At 42.7% G+C, this 18,893-nt stretch overlaps 2 protein-coding genes across 4 annotated transcripts; both read left to right on the top strand.

The window, feature by feature from the left end:
• The first annotated feature begins 77 nt into the window (after positions 1–77).
• On the top strand, positions 78–9,882 carry si:ch211-13f8.1. The gene is made up of 10 exons (XM_040021791.1): positions 78–1,001; positions 1,518–2,764; positions 4,040–4,112; positions 5,091–5,243; positions 5,980–7,154; positions 7,650–7,797; positions 8,179–8,398; positions 8,792–8,904; positions 9,010–9,200; positions 9,338–9,882. The coding sequence occupies exons 2-10, from the start codon at positions 1,552–1,554 to the stop codon at positions 9,529–9,531; spliced, it is 3,480 nt and encodes a 1,159-aa protein (XP_039877725.1). The 5' UTR covers positions 78–1,001; positions 1,518–1,551; the 3' UTR covers positions 9,532–9,882.
• A 1,125-nt stretch (positions 9,883–11,007) lies between these two features.
• tal1 (T-cell acute lymphocytic leukemia 1) lies at positions 11,008–16,647 on the top strand. 3 transcript variants are annotated; one of them, XM_040021806.1, is made up of 4 exons: positions 11,008–11,834; positions 13,189–13,764; positions 14,109–14,227; positions 15,153–16,647. In XM_040021806.1, the coding sequence occupies exons 2-4, from the start codon at positions 13,226–13,228 to the stop codon at positions 15,680–15,682; spliced, it is 1,188 nt and encodes a 395-aa protein (XP_039877740.1). In that variant the 5' UTR covers positions 11,008–11,834; positions 13,189–13,225; the 3' UTR covers positions 15,683–16,647. The 3 variants fall into 3 exon arrangements, with proteins under 3 accessions (XP_039877740.1, XP_039877739.1, XP_039877741.1); XM_040021805.1 differs by having other exon boundaries at positions 11,009–11,834; positions 13,097–13,764; XM_040021807.1 differs by having other exon boundaries at positions 11,014–11,834; positions 13,097–13,764; positions 14,109–14,197.
• The last annotated feature ends 2,246 nt before the right edge of the window (positions 16,648–18,893 follow it).

Below are 18,893 nucleotides of genomic sequence, written 5' to 3'. Positions count from 1 at the left end.
CTAGCCGGTTACAGCTAGCTGGAAAAGATGTGTGCGTGCACGCGCGTTTTTTTTCTTTTTTGCGTGTGCGCGTTTGGATTGTGGGCAAATGGCGCCCTCTGTTGAAATTGAGCCGCACACACAAAATACCAAAACTGGGCAGGTGCTGAGAAGATCACATCTGGGAACATTTTCACAGTTAAACTGCTCAGTTTGCACGGGTGCATATATATTAAAATGTTTGTGTATCTGTATTAGACAAACGAAGAGAAGGGGAGAGCTCGGACAGATTAAGATGGAGGGAGGGAGCTGTATTGACAAATAAGAATCAGCTGACATTTGTTTTTGCGAGACAAAATTAGACCCGTGCTCCCTAAAACGCAGCAGAGCCTACCCCACTTCCTTGCAATCAGAGCCACCGAAATAAAGAGTGAAAAGTGTCTGGGATATCTCATTTGGGCGAGAGGTCACCAAGCCATTTTACTAGAAATGTTTTCTCTTTTTCGTTGGTTTATTCTTTTTTTTTCTTTTTTCCTTTTTACAGCGGGGAGGGAATCGGTGTGTGTGCACTTGCGCAACACAGAGCTCTACTCGAGCTCCACTCATGAGGCAAGAGCGAAATTAAAGCAGGCATTTTTTTTATTCCATTTTTGTTTAATCCCACTGATTTCTGAGGGGATTATCAGACCAGGCACGATTGAGAGACCGCTGACGCGCCTGACACCGCTCGGAGCTACGTAGAGCGACAGAGAAAGAGGGAGAGTGAAAACATAACCTCAAAATCTGGAGAAACATTTGGAAATCTTGTTATTATCATTGTTATTTCATCCACGGGGACGTCGCTCGTCTCGCCTGTTGGTGAAGCGAGGATGCGCGCTGCAATAACTGCACGCTTGGCGCAGCTTTTTATTATGGAGGGCAACTTTAATTTGTGCGGTTGCCCCAGAATTTATGGCAACTTTCTCGTGACCATCGACGCTGGGATTGCATGTCAAAGTACGCCGTCTTCAGCAAAAGTGCAGGTACATTAAAAAATGTTTGTTAGCCTTCTAATAGCGAAACCAGCCTGTCTCTTAATGTGATGAGAAGCTACTTTGTTAATGATAATAATGAGTTAAAATTGCTTTTATGGAGGCGGTTTACATAATTACCAACAGCCTGTAGAAAACTGCTGTTGTGCGTATTTCTTATGGGTAAATAATGAATTTTAAATACTTTAGCTGATTTTTCCTCCAGTTTTTCTATTAATGAATGGCAAACAGAGAAAAACATGGTTGATTATTTCTGATATATACAACCAAACATAAACATATAATACTGCTTATTCCCTGTAGGGTCTCAGTTGCAGGCAGCAGTTGCTTATTCTGATTCCAAAGGATTATCCTGTGCCCTGCAAAGTAATCACTGGATAAGGCAACGTGACAGAGTCCACATTACATATCTCCTTACCCGGCACACAGGAAAAAAGTATCTGGTAACAGAGATGTAGAATACGCTGAATAGGAAAGGTTTTTATCTTTCTTGTTCTTTATTTTCAGAATCTCTTTGGAATTTCTTGTGCATGACTAGCCAATGGAGGAAGAGAAAGCTGCTGATAATATCCAATCAAAATCCGGTTCCCCTTTGCCCACTGGGCTTCCCATAAACTGGGGACTCATTACGGGTCCTGTTCCTGAGCCTGTTTTCCCAGCACCCACCACCACTTTGAATGCTTCTCTTCCTCCCCCTGCTCAAAGTTCAGCTGTCCACGCCCTGCAGACCAAGGTGAAGTCGATCACGCAGAGAAGAACAAGGGGAAGAGACAGGGAGAAAGACAGAGGAAGATTTGACACGGAGGTGTTGGTGAGCAACCCAGCGGGGCACATTTCATCTGAAGTCCTCCTTAGACAGAGACCCAAAGTGAAAGGCCAGCTGTTTCTGCCTGCTCCCTCCTGGCGATCAGGTGGTGCAAAGGACTTAAGCAGCAGTGATGAAGAGGAGGAGGTAGAGGTACAAGTCAGGCTGGAGATCCACAGTCCTCCCGCTGAAGCACAAATTGTACAGCAGGGGGAGGAAGTGGAAGAGGAGCAGTCAGAAAACAATGATGGACAGGTCAGTCATCCAACGGGTCAGCCTTGTGGGCTTGGAGAGGGCACCAGTCTGGAGAGTCTTCCGTCTGACAACCCAAGCACTAGCAAGGATGGCCCACCCCCTTCCCCTCCTCCTCTTCCACCACCACCTGTGCTCTCCTCCAACATCTCTGCTTCTACAGCATCGTCCTTTACTTCCTCCACTTCTTCTCCTTCAGCAAGACACTGGGCCCCTCCAAAGGGCTTCTGGAGAGTAGCACGCCCAGAAACATTGCTTCTCAATGGGGTTGACCCTCACAATACACCCCCCACATTACCACTAAAGGACTACACTCGGACAGAGGCACTAGCAGAGCCTCAGAGAAAGCCTAAACTGGCTGAAGCAGGCAACAAGAATGATGTGGGAGGTCTGGAGAATGACTATGATGTGTCTTCTGAAATCCAAAACTCTGATAGTGTGGAGTGGTACCTGGACAAGTATGAGGAGAGGGAGACAGATGTGACTGATCCCAATAAAGGACTGTGCAGTTCAGACAGCTCGGAGAGCATGTCTTCACAAAGTGGAATCCTTTGCGCTGATGATAAACTGAGGGTGAAGGAGAGGGCCTATGCAAAGTTAAGGGAAAGACAACAACACTACAGGGAAGTGAGAGAACTGCAAGAAGGAGAAATCACTGGCTATTATGAAGAAACGACGTACAGAGTGGATTATAACGGTAGGTCTATTAAGGAAAATAATAGAGAAAGTGAAAAAGTAATGCATGTAGCCATTTGAGAAGGGATTTAGTAATGCTTTACTGATAAATAAGCTGTAGAGTGTTTTGAAACTCCTGGCCATGGCATGAAATACATAACTTTACTTTTGCAGTATTATTATGCTATACAATAATAGCATTTTTAGTAGCGTGCCTTTATTTAAAAAAAGACAACAAAACACATGCTGCCATATTTATGACAACCATACTTGATATAGTTTCAATAAAAGGCTGTGACTTAGTCATATTTTTTCTCTATTACTTTAGCTTCCTCATGAAGTGTAGTCAAATGTTATGAGCTGGATCAGCTCCTGTGGCGTGTTAGCATTTTGGATGAGGACAGAAAATGTTAAATTTTGCATTTGATTTTTTTCCCCTAACAACCTTCTAAAGCTGGAAAATTGTCAATAATTTATGCACATTGTCTGCTTAGAATGATTTCCATCTGTTGCAGCCATTTAAAGTGCCCCATTCAGCCGTAGTCTGCCTACCTACAATGTTGTATTGAAACGCAGAATGTAACCTGGCTGGTTCCCAGTGCTGAGCAGATGTCAGATGTGCAGATGTGCATACGGGTGTTACTATTAATAGAGCAGTGGGGGAAGTGTCCCTGTCTTTTTTATCTCTGCCGGCGCGCTAATGGATGTCTTTGTATGTCTGTAGGATGACAGATGATATTTTTTCCCATGCAATGATCATGTGGTATTGCACAGATCTCAGTTTCAATGCCCAGTACGAGAGATGCAGGTGCAAGTCCGTGATGATGAGATGATTTTGCCCTCTTGTCTCTGGGAAATCTGCTTTTATCCTTCAGCAGTTACATAATCTGTGTATGTGTGTGTGTGTATGTGTGCGTGTGTGTGTTTTGTTTTGTTTTGGGGGGTTTTTTGTCCGAGATTAAAGATGAGTTAGGGATGACCTCCGAGACTGCCACTGAGTGTAATCTGAACCTAATGTTATAAGGTTTATGAAAATCCTTTTGATCATAGCAAGTCCCAATTTCTTTGATACCCAAATGTCCTTGTTGGTCACGTCATGGCTGACTGCTCTCTCTGCAGTTGTGTTTGCCGCAAGGCAAGTCCTAAAAAAATGGAACATTAAACAATAATTTAATGCGCTGTAGCACATTATGTCTGGGTGAAGGAAGAGACAAAGACAGGAAATCCTTCTTTCATCTGGAAGAAATTTTGACTGCACTTTTATATATGCTCATATCTTTTTCCTTTTTTATACCAGTTGCAGGTGCCCATCCTGTTTTGGACACCTCAGACTCAGCCATTCTGGCCCAGGAACTTGAACCCTATTTAAGGTGAGCAATGTAGTTCCTGGCAAGGGTAGTGACAGATAATCTCTTTGGACTATTTATATCCTCTCCTCATAAATTTCACATTTACAGCTGCACTTGAGAAAATCTACCCAATGAGGCAACTATGCGTGGTGCACAATCCAAACAAACACTTTGATAATCAGGTTTAATCACAGGGAAGAGATGAGGTCGAGTATTGTCAAAAGCAGTGCACTGGTGATACTGAGCGAGTATCAAATATGTGTAATGTTTGATACTCGCTCGACACTTGTCGACCTGGCACACTGTTATCTTTTTTCACCAGTTGCACAATTTTGGAAGCCATCCTTTTAATAAAGGTTGTTATTTTGAACATGGTTATAAACTATAGAATAAAGAGCTGCATATGATATTTAAAGACAGGATCCAACTTTGTTGATTTCTTTTTTCTGGTGTTTGAATACTGCGGTGACACAACAAACTGTAATCTGGTGAAAGACAATATGTTCTCATCTTGTCACACAGGAGAGAATGAATCACACTTACAAAGATTACAAAGATAATCCACGTGGCTGGTGTATCATGCTATCTTTATCACTGGGCCAGGGGATAAAGAGAAGTACAGACGATGAAGCACAATGCAGAGCAGCTTAGCTGCTGGGCATAAAGATGGATGGATGAATGGATAAATGGATGGATGACATTCCCCTTTGCTGCTGACCACTAGAGCCACGCCCCAGTCTTTCTATCTGATATTACATAAGACAGCTTAGGAAGACGCAGCTTGCTGGGCTCCATGTTAAGTCAATCTTTGGGGAAATATGATGTCTCTGGATATGTGTCAGCACAGAATAAACTTTGAAAATTTGAACACTTTATCAAAAATTCAGCATTCTCAGACAGATGCTGGCAGATTGTCTCATTAGCGAGTTAAACTCTATCCATTCCCCTGCTGGTCTGTACTAATTTCCACTCTCTGTCTCTCTTCCTATTGCTCCTCAGGTCACTTCTTGTAATCAGCGATGAACTACCTCTAAGCCCAAGACACGAGCAGGCCAAGCTTCTTCTGGAGCGAGCAAGACTCAAGGCTCGCTCCAATCACATCAAAGGCGATCGCCCCAGCAGACGCTCCCATTCTGATCAAAGATCCACCGTGTAAGTTAACTTAAAAGGCCTGTGTGAGCTTGTGGGATTGAGGTTAGAGACTGTGAAAGTCCCACTTTGAGCGTGTCTGCTTCTTCTTTTTTTCCTGTTTATGCACTTCTTATGTTTGTTTATCACTTTGCTCCCATCCTTACGTCTCCCTCCCAACACTTCTTCTGTGCTTTGTCTATCCTTCTTTTGCACTTGCCCCTTTCCTGCAAAGCTAATGTTGCATAACCGAAAACAAGTTAAAGCTTTAGAACTTGACTTTTGCTTTGTAATTACATAAGCAAAGCTGACAATGTTTTGAAAATGTTTGCTTTTATTCTTTTTATGTAATAGTGTGTACTTTGTGTAGTTTTGTTTCTGAAATCCCTTTAAATCAGCAGGAAGTTTTCACTTAAATTAGGATTAGGAGAATTTGCAATATACCCTACATTCCTGACTGCTTCACTAACCTGGTCATTGGTGCCTGAGACAGACAAAGTTGTAACACATACAGTATGTCTTATTACAGTTTATGTAAATGTCATTTTAGCACCTTATATTTTGATATTATGTGCCCAGTGGTGCACATGTTATTGAGTCTTATGTTTGCTACCATCTGATACCGAGATGATGGATTCAGCTTTCCTACATTTTTCACATTTGACTTTGATAAACTAATAACATAAAAATGGAGAAGTTGACAAAGTATCTGGCGCTTTAAACTTGTCTCCAATACCCACACCTCTGTCATTTTTTACAGGAGGAAACAGCAAGTTGAATCTCCCAGTCCAACAACAGCACAAAAAGCTGTTCAAACCAAAGAAGAGCTCCCAGCTCAAGTCTCATCTGGTCCCCTCCTTGTCCCCAGTCAGAGAGACACTTCACCCAGCGACCAAGTAGGTCGAACCAGAAGGTACGGTTGCTCACCCACCCGTGTACGCTTTGAGGATGAATCAGAAAAAGAAGCAGAGTCTCGCTACTTGGACAGAGTGAGACAGCGTGGCAGGCCCGGGACACCCAGGTTCAAGAGTAAAGACAGCAATATAGATTCCAGCAGCAGCGGTTCAGAGAGGAACAGAAACCACAGAAGTGTTTCTATGCCTCCTATACAGAAGCAAGAGGATGAGCCTGCTGTTGGTGAAACTACAACAGTGGTTAAAGAGATAATAGTGCTGGTGAAGAAATGTGAATCATGTGGTTCTGTGGTGAGGGAACCTCAGCCAGTTTCATCACCACCAGATCCAAAGCACGCTGAGCCTCAGCAGCCTGGTAACCCTGAGGACCCAAGAGGAAAAGTGGCTCCTCGCTGGGTGTCACCAAACAAAGCGGAGGCAAGCACTCGTCCTAAAGCTCCTCTTACTGTCACCTTTGCCGGCGCTTATGTTTTGGGCGAAAATAGAGAAATTAGTACAGGATGGAAGTCATCAGGGTTTGGGAAACTTAGGAGAAGGAGCAGGAAAGGAGAAAGTCGGTTAGAGTCTGGTCATGGCCCTTATGGCCCGTCGTGGGCTCAGCGGCGTAACTCAAATCCACGTAACAGAGTCAACCTGAGCAGAGCTGTTTCATTTGCACCTGATAGTCCCATTTCTCTGGAGCCACCTTTGCTTGAAGCATCTGGTGGACTAAGGGAGTCACCAACCCCTGCATTGCCTATCAAGTCAGCTCTCAAGTCAAGCTCAAGAAATCGCTCTGCTGCTGGTCAGTCCACGGTTCAGTTCCAGATGACCTCAAATCAGGGAGGAGAGGGTGGAGCTCAATCTCTGCTGGATTCTCCAGACACAAGGAGGGAGTCTCCAGCATCTTTAACCCCAGGGGTGCCTGCTAGTAGCAGCCCAGTGTCCTGCATCAGACCCTCTACTCTGAGGTACTCCCCAGCCAGGCTAGCCACAGACCTGCCAGCCTCTGAACTCTGGGATGCCACTCCAGATGGTGCAGGTGAGTGGCAACAGTAATGTACATAAATACTATTAGCATGTTATAATTATTTTTAAAAGCAGCATTATACGATTACACATACTATTCGTTTATCATTAATGTTTTAAATGTAGTCATGTTCCTATTGTTGCAACTAAGCAAGAAACTAACTCTGAGTAATTTTCTATTCTTAGGGATATTTAACTTTATAATGAAGCCTTAATAAAGTAATGAGAAGGAAATGAAAAAGGCATGAGCTACAAAGTAAATGTTACTCTGACTACCTAATAAATGTTGATGAAAAAGTACAATATGTCTGTCTGAACTGCAGACAAGTGGAAGTATAAAGAAGCCTTTTTGGTTGTGCTTCTGAAGTGAACTGTAGCTACCTATAAACTTTACTTGTGTGCACTAATAGATAAATGTTGTAGTGTGGAAAAGAGCAGTTAGAAGTTTACTTTCAGCAAAGATCAGGATAATACTGACATTTAATTATGTACTCTTTTCCTTTTGTAGGCTTAAGTGGGGATTCTGGTTCTGGTTCAGAGTGCCGTGCAATACGTGGCCTGGGTATGTCTCGGGCTGAGGACCTCAGAGCAGAGCTATTGAGGGCTGAACATCTGAAAGCTGAGGCCCTGTGGGAGGAAAACTGTGATGGGTCTAGGTAAGCCAAGATAACAATGTTCTTGCCATAGCTTAGACAATAAATCCCTTGCCCCCACCAACACTGTTGTGCAGCAGTTAGTAGATTAAAACCCTGTTCAGCAGACAGGCTGTTGTTCTTGTTGTTAGAAAGCTTCTTTCAATACCAGAGCAATCCTGCCCTCTTTTGGTAATACAGTATATAGCTGTAGTCATTACGATCCTTTACAGAAGGAAGACAATTATAAAATTGTTTTCACAGCTCTTAAAAATAATCTCAGTCCATAATAACAATTCTCAGTGTGTGTGTAGTTCACACTGTGATGCAACAGTGTCTAGATCAATATATTTAAAATCTGTGCTAAGGTCTAATTTAAAAAAAATCACAATTTTCCTTTTACAGAAAGCTGGATGGGCGTCCAAAGCTCTTCCTACGTCGCTTCTTTTCCTCCATTGGCCTGAACAGTGTCGGTAGGCTTGTGAAAGGAGGTCGCTCCAGTAGTATGGAACAGCTCAGTATACCCACTGCCCCCCGGGCGAGCTCAGCATCACCAAGCCCCACAAGGAGACCGCAGCCCACTATCCGCATACAGAGGACACCCTCCCTGCAGACGCTGAATACGGTGAGCAAGAGGTCTAAATGTTTTGTTGTGTTGTTGACTGCTGCGCTCCTTTATCTCATGTTTTTAACATCATGATTGGCCACAATAAATGTATACAAATTTAACCTCATACAGGCAGAAGGTAAAAAGTAATGTCATTTTCCTCACATACCTGTACAAAGTTCATTTCAACAGTGGACCAACCAAAGTTTCTACTTTGTACAGGTCTGCTGCCTTCTCTGCAGTTTCAGGAATACACTAGTGGAATTAATCCTTTTTTTGTATGTGTGTGTGTGCTGCCAAGCAGACCATATTTTTATAGGTGTAATAAAGGCAAAATATTATGGTTCTGGAAGCTGGTTTGGTGAAAAGAAATAAAATCAGTTTATTACAGTGCCATTCATTTGCCACTAGGTGCTGCCACTGGCCCAGCTGCGTAAAGCCTCCTCTGTGCAGAGTTTAGAGAGAAGAACAGAGCGTTCAACCATACTTGGGGAGGTGCAAATACCATACGGCCTGGCACTCAGGTAGGTGACTGTGACAAACAAAACCAAGCAGAAGAACTGAGTGATGAAGATGACTTATATAAATTCTCACACTCTTATTGAAATAATGAATTTCTGCTTCCTCAGCCCTGACAGCCCTCAGCTTGAGCTTCACAGGGCCTTGAGCGTTGAAGATGTACTTCCCTCTAGAATCGCACGTCCGGTGGGCCGGGCCACTCAGGCTTTCCCTGATGGGAGTATCCTCCTGGAGCTCATCAAACCCCCAAACGGTCCTTATGGTTTTGTTATTTCAAGGGGCAAAGGTCGACCAGACACAGGTATGTTTTTACATTTTCAATTTCATTTTTGTAATAATAAATAGAGTAGAAATTCTATGAACCCAAAGACACATTTACTTCTAACTCATTTCTTTCTATTCATCTTTCTTCTCTTCTCTTTTTTCTCCTTTGTGCAGGTGTATATGTTGAAAAAGTGGGTGATGGCAGTGGAGAAGGCCCGTACGTAGGCCTCCTTGGCATCGGTGACGAAATTCTGCAGGTGAATGGAGAAGCAGTGGCCGGACTCACTTTAGACCAGGTGACGCGCCTCATGACCAGGGAAAGCACTGCTTCCCTTCGAATCATGCCCGCCCGACGCAATCAGCGCTGATTGACAGGACAGGCATGGCACACAGCCACTTCTCCTGGAGACACGCAGAGTAACTGACTGCTACAAACACTGCGGACTGACTGCAACAAATGGTAGACGTGCTGTAGTCAGTGCAGCACACTTGCAAATGCGTAGGTGGAAAAACAGGGTGAGGGCTTCTTTTCTCATAGTGCAAATCAACGTTAAATTATGTGACATCACAAAGGATTGCAATAGAAACTAAAGCACATTACATACAAATCCAACCGTACACAGAGTAGGCAAGTTAGAAAAGTTTAATGTATTTGAAAGTTAAGAAAAATTCAAACCTAATACAGTTTCAATTTGTAAAATGATTTATTTTCTTCTTCTTTTTTAGTTGTCCTGAATTTTTCTTGTGATTCATTTTGCTCTTTATGTCACACAGAGCACGAGATCTCAAATGGTTAGTGATTGGAATTGTATTTTGTCACTTATTTGAAATTGTATACAGATATATATTTTTAAGTACTGTTGCTTATTTATTTATTGGTCAAATAATTGATTATCTGTAGGGGTGTGGCACATGCTTGATCAATAGACCCTTGAGCTGGTGTGTAAAGAAAGAAAAAATAATTATCTCATTTTGGGTTTGTTTGTTTTTTTACTTCAGGACATCATATTTCCCTGGGGCTCTGTATGGTCTCTTCATTTTGCTTGTGTTGTATCAAGTACTCTTTTATGAACCGGGTGCCGTTTTGCTTCTAAATAAAATAATATAGAGATTTATTTTGTCGAAATGTTTATCTTTTAATTTAACAAATTAATTAATCATTCACATTCATTCCACAACTAAATCGCACACTTAGAAATGCTTACTCTGTTATGGCGTATTATATGTTTTATTTAAAGTTTCCAGTCACGTGCATTAATTTAGTTTCTCGATTTGGCGCATTTTTACGCAGAAGAGTGACGTTTCAGCGGAAGATTATGAAAATAAGCACGTGAAAGGGAATTGTTTCAGGCACAGCACAGGATGTAGGATCACGGTCGTGACTTCTGCTTCAACAGACCTGCTATAGGGTCGTGACTCAGTATGGAGTTCGATCTTTAAATCATTAATTCACCATGGAAACGCTATCTATCTATCTATCTATCTATCTATCTATCTATCTATCTATCTATCTATCTATCTATCTATCTAAAGCTTCAGCAGTCTTCAATCATCCTGCTCATTTGGTTAAATGCGCTTATTTTCTACTTTCGCAAAGTGTTTTGAAATGTGTTAAAAATCCGTTATTAGGATGTACCTGCCACCATTTATGCTCTACTGAATGTACTCTGATAGCATGTCACCGTTGATGCTCTGCTCGTTTATCTGATGTGACCAGAAGCCGATCCGCTTTTATCTCCCCGAGCCACGACTCCCCACGGACCCAGGGGAACCGCCGGCCCCATCCCCAACATTTTCAATGGCACACACACACACACACACACACACACACACACACACACACACACACACACACACACACACACACACACACAGCACATTTTATTATGAACGTGTTTATCGATAAAGAAATAGTGTCACATTCAATTAATGGTGTCAAAATGATTAGACCACCTCATTTTTACCAGCCCATTGTATCAGTGGCGCATTCATCCTCGGGGCGCAGAAATGGATATGGATTAATGGGCAGAATAAACTGAACAAAAAAAATAAAATAATATAAAACATACAAAAAGAAAAAAGGTAGAGGGCCCTCTGTTATTATCAGTTATCTTATTGCAGGATAAATGAGCTTAGCGAAAAAAAACCCTTTGTTGAAAATATAAATAGGTCAAAAGCTTAACCTGAGCTTTTGTTTATTGCGTAAAAAAATAAAAAATTAAAATTAAAACACCTCAACTGTAGCTCAGGCTACACTACACCACCTCACGTTGATACAGGCCGTTGCGATGTGCCTGTTTGCTTTTTTTTTTTTAAATGCTTTGCCCTCCACAAGACTATATAGCCCACGACAGCCAAATAATAATGAATCATTTCATAAATAATGGGTTTAGGGGCTTATCGGGAATGAAGAGGCCGCTGCCGTGCGCTTATCTCACTCGGCCACATTGCGGCCTGTGTTCCGCTCCCCATACTGAGGGAGCGCACTGGATGCGGCGAGGAATAACTCAGCTACACACATACGCATACACACATATACACACGCACACACATACACACACTACTCTACAACTGGTAGAGAGAGGAAAAAAAAAGAAAAACCTCAGACATGGATGACCCACTCACAAAATGGCTCCACTTACACAGTAACATCAACAACACGGCTGGAACGGTAAGTCCCCCCAAAAACACATCTCTTCATTTAAACCAGCGCATTTTTCGCTCTGTACGCGGTAATTTGAGCGCGTTCGTCTTGGTTTTATTGCTGTAATGAGCGACATTTTTAGCCTATATTTTCTGCTATTGTCCGATCGGATGGTTGGAGTCTACGGCATGAAATAACGGATGCGAGGCCTGCTGGAGAATTCCCAGAAATTATGGTGCGTTTTCTTTTTTTTAATTCTCCGTCTGCCGTTCGTTTAAAAGGAAAAAACATTTCCAGGAAATTTATCAAATGAGTTACGTCTGAAACACCTGAAACTGGTCATTGTGGGAAACTCTTGATGTTCGGTGTTAACACCAGCACTAATATGGCCTTACCCTCGATAAAACAAAAAAAAATTTAGACGACCTGCTATTAATTCTTTGCGCGTGAAAACGATCCCGTTCGAGCATTTTTTGGACTATTATTTTTCATTTGCAAGGGGAGGAAGGAAAAGCAGAAAGGTGGATTTTTATTTTTCTTATTTTTTTTAACTTCGACGAATAGTGGTCATTATCAACCTTCCTTTTAGTCCTCGCATCCACAGCTTTCCTCCACGATAGTTTTACATTTAACAGTAGCGAATATGATGCTTCTAATATCCGATCTTATAATTAACGCGGACATCTAACGTCCCTGTAAGATATAGGCGTAACGCCTTAACTGTAGCAGTGAAGGCCATGCAAGCGTTTGATAAGAGCTTCATAATAACAATAAAACAAACAGGAGCAGACAAGACTCCTAATAAAAATAAATACAATAACGGGTTACACCTGCAGCTGTAAATTAAATGGTGACAAAATAATCAACCGTGGAAATTTCAAACAAAATAAAAAACAAAATCCAGTGAGCCCTGAAAAGAATTCATCGTGTTTCTATTTAGCTTGAAAACACTCTCACCTTGGATAGTTTGATAATAATGGTTTGATCCTGGAAAACTGCGAGATGTTTGAATGTGATGGTCATAGAGTGCCGAGTTATTTCTTTGTCATAGAACAATATCACAGGAAAATCTTTGGCCTTTTCTTATTCAGTTTGAAAAATGTCGAATAAAATGTGTCACCTGGGGGGGGGGGGGGGGGGGGGGGGGGGGTCATCTAATTGCTAATTCAATTTGCTAATTTAAGCTTTACAGTATTCATATAATTTACAGTTTAAGAACAGTACTTTGAATAAGGATACGAGCCAGGATAATAGCTCGGTGATGATGTTTCATTGTTAATTTTCTTTAGGCTTGCGTGGACAGCAAATGCGTGGTTATATCTGACATTTTGCCACAAACGATGCACTGAACTATGGATTAATCGAGGGAAATCTCATTTAGGACGTAGTGGACTCTAGCGAGTGGTGACGGCATAAAAATGATGGAAAAGCGGCAACAGGAGCTTTGTCCCGAAAGTCCCGATGCAGGGTCCGGTCCTAATAAACGGGAGGACTCCGCCATCATCTCTAGACAGAACGGATGCAAGGAGGACGAGGAGCCGAGGAGAGAGGAGGGGGAGGAGGAAGAAGAGGAGGAGGATGAGGAGGAGGAGAGGGGAGGGAGCTTCAAGGGGGTTGAGGAGACGGATGACGTTCCTCTGCAGAACTCGAACAACGGGACCAGCATCAGCATCATCATCAACGGCGTTGCCAAGGAAACTGCCTCTCACAACGCCCTTGACCTGAAAAGGGAAGTGCCGGTGATCGAGCTCTCCAGGAGGGACGCTATAAAAGCGGTGCAACAGAGGACTGAGAGCCATTTGGTGCCGATCACGGAACTTCGCAGACCTCCACCGCTGCCGCTGCCGCCGCCGCAACGAGACGACGCTCGAATGGTCCAACTGAGCCCAAACGCGTTCCCTGTCCCAGCGCGGGCGATGCTCTACAACCTGGCACAGCCTCTCGCCGCCATCAACAGGTAAAGGCTGAAGAAAGGGGGGGGGGGGAAAACAAAACAAAAAACATACAGTTTCATGAATGCACATAGAAAGTTTGATGGTTATTAGACACAATTATGCCTTTCTGTAAAAGAATAGGGGGCAAGACGCTTATTGTATTACTGAGGTTACATTATGTTTACATTATTGAGCATGTGCATATGTGACAGATAATGTGTGTGTGTGTTTGTGTGTGTGTGTGTGTCCTGCTGCAATGAGTGGAGAGCATTAAGATCTTTTAGAAGCAATGAAGGAAACTGTGTACAGTGGAATTCATGTAACCTAATGTACCTGTGCACCTTTTGTCTCCTTTCTGTTGACATAGTCTCGGAGGAGAGTCGGAGCAGTACAGCATGTACCCAAGCAACAGGGTAAAGCGCCGCCCGGCGCCTTATGAGGTTGAACTCGACGAGGGTAGGCGCATTTTAGATCTTTATAAGTATGGTAAGATGCACTTCTGCCGTGTCCTCCTTCTGCCAGTTTAGTCCCCCCCCCCCCCCCCAAACGTCCCTTCTCCATCACCATTGTCATTCATTCACTGACATGGAGCTATACCGTACCTAATCTGAGTCTTGCAGAAGATGCCTTGCCAAAGGAAAATTCAGAAAGGGCTTCACCCATGAAGAATAAATGCATCATAATTCACGGGGCTAAATAAATGCTAATCTGAATGTCAAATACATGTACCTGCATGCCATTAAAGTAAACCCTTTTCAGGCGGATTTGGGGTTTATTTCATTTGAAACATCCTTTCCACTGCTGCCCACTCACTGCCATGTACAGGAGTGGAGGATGGGGGTGCTCCTGCCTCCATGCCAAGGTTTTACTGCAGAGTGGGCTGAAGGATTAAGATAGACTGGGTGTGTTCCAAGGGCAACAATAGCTTAGAAGACACCATTGTTGAAGGGTGAGAGGATGTGACTACCTGCAGTGAAGCATTTTACTATGACTAACTAAATAAAAAATATTTAGAATGTCAAATAGGGAGCACACAGGCTCCCTGACAACCTTTAAGGAGATTGGCATGCCACACCAACCATTTCACTTGTATCACATATGGCACACATCTGATCCATCAGCTAAAAATAATCTGTGGCCATATACGGAGGACAATTTTAAAAGTTACTGCTTTAGAATTTGTTGAAGTTTGTTATTTTCATCCTGTACTTTCTCTCAAATAAATGTTGTGCATCTCCTGCTGCTTCTTCTCCCACTCTTACTTTTGCGCTTCTGTTGATTTATCGTTTTACAAACCATATTTTCTGCTTCAGCTCTGCATTTCATTGTTTTTTTTTTGCAAATGTGTTGGTGCCTTGTCTCCTTACTCTCCCCTTTTCTTGTCTTTTTCTCCTTCTTTCCATTCTGCTAGCTGGCCAGCCAAAGATTGTACGTCGCATCTTCACAAACAGTCGTGAACGTTGGCGGCAGCAGAATGTAAATGGGGCATTTGCAGAGCTTCGTAAACTCATTCCCACCCACCCTCCCGACAAGAAGCTGAGTAAAAACGAGATACTGCGGCTCGCTATGAAGTACATCAGTTTCCTCTCCAACCTCCTCGAGGATCAGGATGGTGGGAGGAATGTTGGCAGCACAACTGATGGGGACACAGGGCTGTTGGTTGGGGTTGCCGCCCACGAGGGGGGCCCTCAGGGTGGACCGCACCAGGACACAGTAGTGGGCTTAGCCAGGGATGATCTTTTGGAGACAATGTCGCCAGGCTCCAGCTGCGGAAGCCTACCTGATGGCGATGCTGAAGGCAGTCCTGAAAGCTTCATGGAGGACCAGGACTCGCCTCCAGCTCCAAGGACTCTAGCAACATCTCGCGGACCCCCACTTCATCTAGCTACTAGGGATCTGAGGCGCAATGGACGCCCGTTAGATAACTCGAGTCGCCGATGATGCTGACGCCAACAAACAACAACACAGCACCTGAGAGTGAAATGGAGGAACTAAAAAAAGAAAAAAGAGGCGGACACACTCAGACCCTGTAATTTTTGAGTCATCAGTGTAGAAAGGAGAATTAAGCTCCGCATATTGAGATAGTGCTGTCCAAACTGGACGACGAGCGTGTTCTCGCTTCCACGCTGAACAGTTTAATGAATTTAAGACTTGTAAATTCTGCATGTCTCATGTCTTTGATAGACCTGCGGATTTCAGTGCTTTGAAAGCGCCAAAGACTGGATATCCTTACACAATAGAAACACCCCAATATATGAAAGAAAGAGCAAAGAAACAAAAACTAATAATAATCAGGCAATCGTCACTCAAACGACAAGCGTTTTATTCAGAGGATCAATGTTTCACTGATGACACTATTAATTACAATATGATGCCACTGGAATTGATCCACCTTGCTTGCACGGCGCCGAAAGTAACAAGCACACCGGGAGATTTATCCTCGACAAGTTCGGTGTTTTAATTTAAAGACACAAAGGAAAATTTGCCTCACTCTGAGGCCATAAAAACACTGAGTGGACCCTAATTGTACCCATGCGATTCGTATGCATTGTAAATAGCATATATATTTCCACTGCACAATGTAATAATAGTGACTCAAATTCAAGTCATGTGGATTAAGATGTACCATAGTGTGTTTGTCAGTGGGTTTACTAGCAAAATTGTCTTTTAGGAGACAGGATGACAAGGAGGAGAAATTAGATGAACTAAAAAAAAAAGGAAAGAAAAAAGAAGTAAAGCAAGCGACTGAACGTATAAGTACATCAATTGTGGTACAATTGACTTCTGTTACACTTTGGTGATGAGAAAATGTCACCAAATCTGTCAGCAGACAGCAGAAAACAATCACACTGCCTGGAATGAATATATCTATTTGAAATTGCTGTGGAGGTACAAGACATGCAGTGTACAAAGTGTGGGTCAAATGAAATCACGACATGACTCATGCAGTCCTTTTTTATATGAATGTTGCAGTGTTTGGTTTTGTTTGTTGGGTTTTTTTTTTTAACTGTAAATCAGTTGTAGTTTAGTAAGGTACACAAATAAATCCCTTCATTGCCATATTCTACACTTACATGTACAGACGACACATTAAAACACACGCGCACACACACACGCACAAAGTTGCACATCCATGACTTAAGAGTATATGAAAATGACTTACACTGATTTCCCAGAGACGGGCTGTGTCACCACATCTTGGTGTTGACCACTGATAGCTTACTGTTGATACGCATACGATACTGCTTTATGTAATTGTTCTTATTTTGTACACTTTTGTACAGGTGTGGTTACAGATTCTCTCCGCTAGTATTTTGAGTGCAATTCATTGAAGAAAAAGGAAACAAAAACACAATAATCAGAATTAAAGATGAATTAATATGACATTACTATTATTGTCATGTCAAATTTAAACATCTTGCAAAACTAATGATATTGCAAATTCTTCTAAGCACAGCAGTCGTATACTGAAGCGGTCTCAGATCGTGACAGCCATCCGGGAAGCCGATTCTAACCTTAACAGCAGTTCCAGCTTCTCCAACCTTAACCCTGACTCTCCTTTGAAACTTGTCTTCATTTTAGAAGTTAATGATGCACTTAATGGAGATGTGCCTTTTGTTCTCTTAAGGAAAGGAAATGCCAATAATCTGAGTGTATAAACAGATTTAGGGCCCCGCAACGTGACTAATATCTGGATCGCACACACGTGCAAACAGACACACGCACACCATCACCACACAGTGTTAATATCATAAGAACACCAGCAGTTTTCTGACAAAGACACTTATGTATTGCTCACTGTTGTTGCTTTTTCAGCAGGACCTAGTAGCCTATATTGGTACCTTTGGTAACTATGGTATTTTATGAATTGCAGTAAAGGGACATTGTACGTTTGGTAATGACATATTTGTTGTATTATAGCTGTATCTATAAATATATCCAATGTTAAATTGATGAATTTTATATTAAAAAAATGAATAAAACAAACAGAGGAAAAGTCTTGTATATTTGATCTCACTCAAACACGCTGTGGGTTGACTGCAGTGCATTTCAAGTCAGCTGAGTTCATACGGTAGTCTTGTGGCCCTTCTCATACTATGTGAAATATTTTCCATATTTTACACCATATTTAAGAGTTGCATAATCTCAGTGATTAATTCCTATAATGACATTCCTCGCAGCTGTTTCCCACCATATCTTCTTGGTTTATAGCTAAAGCCAGCCCTCCTCAGAGAAACTCCTCCAATGAATGCTGGAATCCTCTCTTCCTCCCACCAAGTGACAACTTCCTGTGGAGGTTAACATGGCTCGGTGACCTTCAGGATATCCTGCCATTGTGAAAGTGGTTTTGACAACCTCCACTGCATTCGTTTGTCTGCTGCTGTGTCTGTACACACTGTGAAACAGCCACACTGATCAAGACTCCACCGCCCATAAATTCTTTACTTATTGAAGTTATGCTCCCCAGCCTGTGTTCATTAATAAAAAAATTAGCTTTGTAGGTGTAGCTTAAGCACTTTTTTTTCAAGACTTCTTCCCTATATCTCATAAGTTTTCACAGAGGACTGTGCCACCACTGCTACAACAGAATCAGCACTTAGACATTTCTGAAAGCTATAATTGCTTCCAGAGAGCATCAGAGACATCCAGGTGTTTGGAGACCTCTCCCGCGCTGTGCTCTGGCTGTGCTGGGACTCCGCGGAGGGGTTCTCTGGGTTAGTGCCTGCCAAACATTTACCTGCTCCAGTGTTCCTAACTCTCCAAAAAGACACAGACTCACAAATGAGAGGGATACAGGGAGTGTACAGGGATTGAAAGAGAGCGAATGAGAGGAAGATTGTTGCGGGTGTGTGCGCATGTGTTTGTGAGAGCAGCGTTGTGTGTATGCGTATGCCCACTGCATGGATCTGTGTGTGTGTGTGAGAGAGAGAGAGCTGGTGTGGGTGTGTGTGTGTGTTTATCAGCTCAGTGCAGATGGGTGGCAGAGTGGCTCTTGCTGCCAAATGATTCAGTATGCTAATGAGTTGTTATCTGTAGTGCTGCAGGAACAATATACTGTCTTTCTCACAGTGGGAATCCAGCCTGTTGGGAGCAGATTACACTGCACACACCGCCAAGGTAGTTATTTATATTTTCACACAGAGTAGTAGGA

Source organism: Simochromis diagramma, unplaced genomic scaffold (genome assembly GCF_900408965.1).
Source record: "Simochromis diagramma unplaced genomic scaffold, fSimDia1.1 OVJJ01000205.1, whole genome shotgun sequence".
In the NCBI taxonomy this organism is placed as follows: Eukaryota; Metazoa; Chordata; class Actinopteri; order Cichliformes; family Cichlidae; genus Simochromis; species Simochromis diagramma.
Note: the sequence above shows the minus strand (reverse complement) of the source record. Positions and strands in the feature narration are given on the sequence as shown.

What these genes read in the sequence shown, in the direction of transcription:
- tal1 (XM_040021806.1), top strand. Translation starts at nt 13,226, where the DNA reads ATGATGGAAAAGCGGCAACAGGAGCTTTGTCCCGAAAGTCCCGATGCA. An exon ending in CCTCTCGCCGCCATCAACAG is followed by an intron (nt 13,765 to 14,108) that starts GTAAAGGCTGAA and finishes CTGTTGACATAG; the next exon opens with TCTCGGAGGAGAGTCGGAGC. An exon ending in TTTAGATCTTTATAAGTATG is followed by an intron (nt 14,228 to 15,152) that starts GTAAGATGCACT and finishes CCATTCTGCTAG; the next exon opens with CTGGCCAGCCAAAGATTGTA.
- si:ch211-13f8.1 (XM_040021791.1), top strand. Translation starts at nt 1,552, where the DNA reads ATGGAGGAAGAGAAAGCTGCTGATAATATCCAATCAAAATCCGGTTCC. An exon ending in CCCTGCAGACGCTGAATACG is followed by an intron (nt 8,399 to 8,791) that starts GTGAGCAAGAGG and finishes ATTTGCCACTAG; the next exon opens with GTGCTGCCACTGGCCCAGCT. An exon ending in CCATACGGCCTGGCACTCAG is followed by an intron (nt 8,905 to 9,009) that starts GTAGGTGACTGT and finishes CTGCTTCCTCAG; the next exon opens with CCCTGACAGCCCTCAGCTTG.